Source organism: Punica granatum, chromosome 7, assembly GCF_007655135.1.
Source record: "Punica granatum isolate Tunisia-2019 chromosome 7, ASM765513v2, whole genome shotgun sequence".
NCBI classification, from domain to species: domain Eukaryota; kingdom Viridiplantae; phylum Streptophyta; class Magnoliopsida; order Myrtales; family Lythraceae; genus Punica; species Punica granatum.
Genome location: NC_045133.1, coordinates 2,775,482 through 2,782,455, shown reverse-complemented (window position 1 = coordinate 2,782,455; position 6,974 = coordinate 2,775,482). Strand labels below are relative to the sequence as shown.

The following is a 6,974-nucleotide window of genomic DNA, read 5'->3' as shown; positions in this document are numbered from 1 at the left end:
ATGCAATGGAGTGAATAGACGAGGCAACAACTATTTCGAACCGACATTTACTTATATGGGAATTCGATGAGTGTGCTTCATGATCTAATGTTTGCTCACATGGGTCTTAATTATTTCAGCTACGACAAAAAATATGTCGAGTTTTTCCGATATTTTTTGGTGTTTATGATAAGAAGCGGGCTGATCCGGGAAGGTTGATAAATTGGTTACACTTGTTTGGGGCCTAAGCTCAAGCCCAATCTAGAGCCCATGCCCAATCCCTCAACATTTTGCTGAGGTGATAACATATCTATCTATCTATACATATATAAAAGCTGGACTGAAACATAGGGTAATACCACATACGACAAAGCTACATTACAGTTAAGTGACTTTTCGGGCCATCACGAATGAAGACGTTGTAAATGGCACAAAACTATGGTGCCACCTCACTCATGAAACTTAAAATTAAGTCTCTCATTCAATGAAATATTAGAGTTTCTAATTTATGGAAATCCCAAAATTTATAACTTAGGGGAGTTTAAATTGTTTATAACTCACAGAAGTCAAACAGTTTTGTACTAATGGAAGTTTAAAAGTTAAAACCTTCGAATGTTGGACCAGCCAAAGCCCTCTACGAAAATATGGATGGGGCGACGGTAGATTAGGTAGTGTGCATGGAAAAAAAAAAATGATCCACATTAAAATTCTTCCAATTGGAAAGGTCATACTCCCGACAGTGATGGCATAATTTACGAGACATTAAGAGTTATTTAAATATACATATATACACATATATATATATATATATAAATATTAGAAAAATTATTAGACGTAGGAATCTAATAGTGTGTTTGGTTTTAGAGTTTAGTTTTGTTGAGTTTTGATTTTAATTTGTTTGTAATGATTGTGATGTTGAATTATGAGAAAAAGTGTAAAAAAAAGTAATGAACACTTGAAAAAAGTAATGATTGTATTATTAAATTGTAAAAAAAGTAATAAATAGTTGAGAGAATTTATTATTAAAAATCGAAGAAAATTTAAAAAGTAATAATTGTATTTTTGTTGTCTAGTGAATAGAGTTAAAGTTATAATTAAAATCTTAAATTAGATTACAAAATCAAACAGATTGTAATATTTTTATTTTGAAAAACATATCTAATTTACTTGAAATATTAAACTTGAACTGAATTAATCTAGACATCTTTGTTTCAAATCGTGTTATTGCTATCATACCTCAGCTGCACGTTGCGCTTCTCCGTCGCCAATGATCTGTTTCGACTTAGCTTAGCATATAGCAGACCATTAATTAAATTTTATTTTTAAAATAGTAAGAAACGTTGTTTATTTTAAAATAATATTGACATAAATATTCAAAAAGGTTATTTGCTGCAGTGAGCACTGAATAATTGAAACTTGTGACGGCAAGAATGACAAACTCGGTGACGAGGCAGTTCGGGGCCGGCAGTCGTGACGCGTGGCGTGACGTGGAGCCGTGCATGCTCTGATCTTAGAACGTTGGGATTGGAAAGTCGGACTTCTCATTGGAAATCGAGAAGCTGCATCAGAGTTTCGGCGCCGTCGGCTAGGCTTCGAAACAAATAGTCGAGTTTTTTTTAAAAAAATATCTTTTCGATAATCAATTTAAAAAAAATTCTTTTAAGTAAAACTCTTCACGAATTGTAACTTGCGCAATATTAATTTAGTGTAACGAGTAATATATGAATTTTATTTCTTTGATACCAAATGCAACTGCATTTTTGAAACACTATCTTGATATTTTATATATAAATACTTGTATTTTTTCATTATAATATAAACATACAATAATGTAAAAATTAATTAGAAGGCTATCGAATACTTTAGTTTACTTCCAACAAAATTATTAAGAGTTCATTCATGCAATTTCTACGTCATAATGTTGTGTGAGTTTTTAAGTTGATCTACTGTCCTGTAGACTTCTAATACCTTCTTTTATTTCTTATATTTTATAATAAAATACTATTATATAATAAATAAAAATTTTAAAATATCGTGTTATTCTTAGTCCATGTACTCCCACAATGTTTATTCTTAGTGAATAGTGACTCCACATATTGAGAAAGTGTTATTGTCCGAGCAAACGTGTTTAATCTCCCCAACATGAGTCGAAAGCCTAACAAATTGCTTTAGATCTTAATTGATATAGTATAGCCTAGTTGAAATATCTTTAATTTTAAGTGGTTGTCGACATGAAAATGAATGCGGAAAGTGCTAGAAATTCATGATGACTGGATGCTGCTCTAAAAGAATTATGCCTCTTCAAATTAAAACAACAGTTCGTAACATGAAAATGAAATGAAGAATGAAAAAAAAAGAAGAAAAAAGGTTCGTGATGATTGATGCCTCTTCAAATTAAAAGCATGATTTCCCTTCGCACTAATGAGAAGAACGTAACAGATACATATGTGTGAGACACGTGGAAGGTCCGAGACTGACTCTTCGACACTCCCCTTTATCCTAAAATTTGTAAATAATTTTATCAAAAAGAATGTAAGGCAGTGAAGTATTCTCCGTCTGTTAATTTAGAAATCGCAGATTCGATATCTTGTGGGATTATAAGTGCTCATTTATTAATTATTTATAATTTTTTTCATTATATTAAACTTTAAGGCTGATTCGTAACTGAAAAAAAATGAAAATAGTTCTTAATAGGGAAAAAAGAAATGAAGGAAGAAAGAATGAAAAGTTCGTGACGACATACGCAGTTTTAAATGCATTTTGGCCCTTGGCACCTATGAAAAGGTCTTGTAATGTACCACGTGGCATCGTGTGATCGCAAGACTCAGTAGAGAAAGCAGGAAGTTCGTGGTAATTGCATCCTAGTCATTTGCACCCACGAGGAAATCTTGTAATCTAACGATTATACCTCGTGCGATCACGTCGTAAGGCTCAATAAAAAAAAATACTATTTAAATTTTTAAAACGACGGTTCACGATGCATACGTATAACGTCATACCGTATTGTATTGTACTAACTCATATCAATTCGCGGCGTATATCACATGATATATCCGTTATCGTACAACACTTTCTCCTCCATTTATCTCCACTTCAGTTGAAATATGTTCTAACAAAATTCCTATATATCGATCAAAAATATTTTAATTAAAATAAGATGGATTATCTATATAGAATTATATATACAATAATTTTTTTTGAGTGAATAAACAAAAATATTTTAATTAAGAAAAAATAATATCTCATATCACAACCTTTACGAGTTATCTTAATTTTATTCTAACGTTGATTTTTTTTGAAGTATCATAATGTTAATGGTTTTGTTTCAAATCTATCCCGCCGTAAAAGTTATATCCATTTTTTATGGAAATGCTGACGTGACTCGTTAATTGCTTGACGAAACTGAGTGGAGAGTGTATAGGTCCCAATATAGGGAAAAAATTACATCATATATCCCATCATTTTTATTATTTCTCAATTTTATCATAATTTCTCAATTTTATCTTAATATTTCGATAGTTTCTTAGTTTTATCCTTATCTTTTGATGATTTCTCAATTTTATCTTAACATTTCGATAGTTTATCAATTTTATCCTAATCTTTTACTGTTTTCTCCATATTATTCTAATAGGTTGGGATAAATTTGAGAAATTTTGAAAAATTGGGATAAAATTGAGAAAAAATAAAAAAGTTGGGATAAAATTGAGAAAATATTAAAATGTTAGAATACGTAGTGTTATTTTTTCCTTGTATTGAGACTCACACACTCTCAATGTCAGCGCCGTCAAGTAATTAATGCGCCACGTCAGCATTTCTATTAAAAATGGACGGAATATTTACGGCGAGATAAATTTGACACCAAATTATTGATGTTAGAATGCCTTCAATAAATAAAAAAAATCGATATTGAAATAAAATTAAGACAATATATAATGTTTGGATGTATGGTGTAATTTTCCTTTAATTAAAATAAAATCGACTATCTCCTTTTCGTCCACCCAACAACCCTCCCCGGGGCAACACGCAAAACACACATCAGCCGTTCTCCCTCTCTGTATATATATCTCCCTGCTTCCCAAGATCCCCTCATCACTTTCTCTAGATTGTAGCAACTCCAAGCATCAACCTTTGCCCTTCCCTTCACTCCATTCCCTCCTGTCTTCTTCATCGCTCCTCTGCTACCCTGCAGATATACATCCACGTATATATATTTGTAGTCGTCTTGGCATTGTGACGCAGATCGCTGACGACCTCCATTTCGTCGATTGCCTGTAAAATGGTTATGGAAGAGACCAAGAAGCGAGTCCGGGACGAGTCGGATGCCGGTCTAGTATCCAGTCCCGAGCCCGACAATTTGGGGCCGTTCACCTCAGCATTCCAGGAAGCTGACCTCACTGAGTCGAAGCGGCCCCGGGTTGATGGCCCAGAGGACTATTCCAGCTCGCCCGAGTCGTGGCGGATTGAGGAGACGATACTCGACATACTGGATGATCCCATCGACGTTGACACGGCAGTCCAGGGCCTCGACTCGGTGATCAGGAGCTTCGAGGAGGAGATACTTGGTGCCCCGGCTCATCAGCCGGACCTCGGGTACCTTCTGGAAGCTTCCGATGACGAGCTCGGCCTTCCACCGACATTGGCTAATTACTCATCCTCCGATGTGCGGGGGTTTGGAGGCGCCGGTTGGTCTGAGAGCTCGGACGGCTTCGAGCTTGGAGGGCTATTCGGGTTCGACAATGAGTTCGCGGGCTATGGCGGATACGAGTTTGCGGTCGGTGCCGACGGGTGTTGGTCGGGCTACGGCGGCGGAGACGGGGAGTTTGTGGCAGTGGGAGGGCTGTTTGATTACGTAGAGCCGGATAGCGAATGGGCCGAAATTTAGAGACTCTGTTTCGGGTCGGGTCGGGGCTCTCTCTTGAAGCAGTTTGGGCCGATTGGGCCCGAAACGTGTAGGTGTAGATTTGAAAAGGATAGTAAAATGTTGGAGAGGAAAAGCAAAATAACTTTTATGTTATGAGTAAATTACTCGAGAATTTGTAAGTTTATCTCAAATACATCATGAATTATTTTTTTCGCGCTCAAATCACAATTTTTTTTTTTGCTGCACATCTATTATGTGCTATTTCTTTGTCCAATTTTTTTTTAAGTTCAGTAAATTACAAAATTAATAAAACTACAAAAATTAAGCCCAAACTTCGAGCATTTTTACGGGTGGCTAATTGTTAGGAGAGGTGGTCTCACTGGCACTATTACTCCGAGGTGGTCTCACTGGCACTATTACTCCCTTACTGAGGTCGCCGATGCCTCTTAATATGACTAACAGTTGGAGAGGTGGTGGCCGTCAGCGAGATTTTGCTCTTTGAGATTCAATAAATTGTGCAGTTTGTTTATATTAATATTAGTAATGTAATTTTTTTGCGAGTAGTTAAATATATAGATTTTGATAAAAAAAGATATAAAGTGGATAAAATGGGATTTCCTGTAATCGGATATTATATCACTTCACTCATCAAAATGGAACGCCCACTCGCATCCACACATTGAACAGTCCACTGACCACGCCCAGCCCCTCATGGCTCTCACCGTGATCAACGGCCGCGCCGGTGCCGGAGGAGGCGGGATCCTCTACCGCTCCCCTGGCCAACCGCCGCACTCCGCCGCTCTACTCCGTCGCCACGTCATCATCCCGTACTCACCCAGGACCCTCCACATTGCCTCTGCCAAGAAGCTCTCTTCCCGCACCGGCAAGTTCGACAGCAGGAACCGGAGGACCTCGACAGCCACCGAGGACGAAGAGAAGGAGGAAGACCAGCTCCCAGAAGCTTCCAACATCGAGAGGACCGGCCCGGAGAACAGTGCCTTGGAGTCTGCGGCGAGCTCCCGAGTCGAGGGCAGCGACGGGTTCGTCCTGCCGGAGCTCCCCGGCGACAAGCCTGACTTCTGGGAGGGGCCGCAGTGGGACGCCCTGGGGTTCTTCGTTCAGTACCTGTGGGCTTTTGGGATTGCCTTTGCGGTATGTGACTTCACTCTTCTCGAATTCACTCATAGCTTATGCGGCGAAGATGACTAATAGATGATCCAAATTTGGAATCTTTGCACGATAGGATGGAAATCGAATCGATTATGACCATAACGATTTGGCCAATTTTCGAAATTGAACCAATCCAAACTCTATTTTGGTTAAAATGTTGAAAAGATCAGTTATTGGAATGAAAGGATTGTCTAAAGTCCGACTTGATGATGTTATGGGCTTGTTAGCTATTCTCCGAACTTAGCCGGAGAAATTGTCTGAACTTAGTCGAGTCGAGGCTTCTGCCCTCGTAGTTGGTGGATAAAGTTACTCGGTGGTTTAAGTAATTAGTAAGTAAGGAGCTCGTGTTGATTGGATGAAAAGCTAATATCTCTGCCTTCATCGTGCAGCTGATCGCCTGTGGTATTGCTGTTGCAACGTATAATGAGGGGGCGACAGACTTCAAGGAGACGCCTGCGTATAAAGAGTCGATCAAGTCTCAGGAACTGTTGGAAGAACCCAATTCCGGTTCGGACGTTTTCGAGTCGAACCCAACTGAGGTGGCACCGAGTTTGGAATAGAAATCCTGTAAATGAATCTGATTGAGCTCCTCAGTGGGAGTTGCTGCGCAATTTCATGGGAGGAACCCATTCAACCAGAGGGATGGCATTATCATGGAATTTAAAGTATAGAGTTGTCTTTAATAGCCTGTAAGTTTGTGTACTGATATTTTTACTGTTGCATCTCGCATTGATACAGAAAGATGTATTGGTTAGCAAGTAGTCGATGAGCAGATATCGGAAAATGGTGTCTTATGACTTATGATCCACAATTTGGACTTCTCGATTACTTTTGGCAGGATAAGTTTTAATTTATCGGGTCATTTTTCAGTTCATGTATTTTTTATGCTTGCTATTGCTGTTAGGAGTGTTTAGATTCTACTATTGCTATATTGCTGCCCATAGTTATCCCCAATATTTGAGAA

At 38.1% G+C, this 6,974-nt stretch overlaps 2 protein-coding genes across 2 annotated transcripts; both read left to right on the top strand.

Annotated features, from left to right (window-relative positions):
* The first annotated feature begins 4,255 nt into the window (after positions 1-4,255).
* LOC116213624 lies at positions 4,256-4,861 on the top strand. Its single transcript, XM_031548641.1, has one exon. The coding sequence runs from the start codon at positions 4,256-4,258 to the stop codon at positions 4,859-4,861; it is 606 nt and encodes a 201-aa protein (XP_031404501.1).
* A 602-nt stretch (positions 4,862-5,463) lies between these two features.
* Positions 5,464-6,884, top strand: LOC116214879. The gene is made up of 2 exons (XM_031550362.1): positions 5,464-5,992; positions 6,400-6,884. The coding sequence occupies exons 1-2, from the start codon at positions 5,552-5,554 to the stop codon at positions 6,568-6,570; spliced, it is 612 nt and encodes a 203-aa protein (XP_031406222.1). The 5' UTR covers positions 5,464-5,551; the 3' UTR covers positions 6,571-6,884.
* Positions 6,885-6,974: the final 90 nt, after the last annotated feature.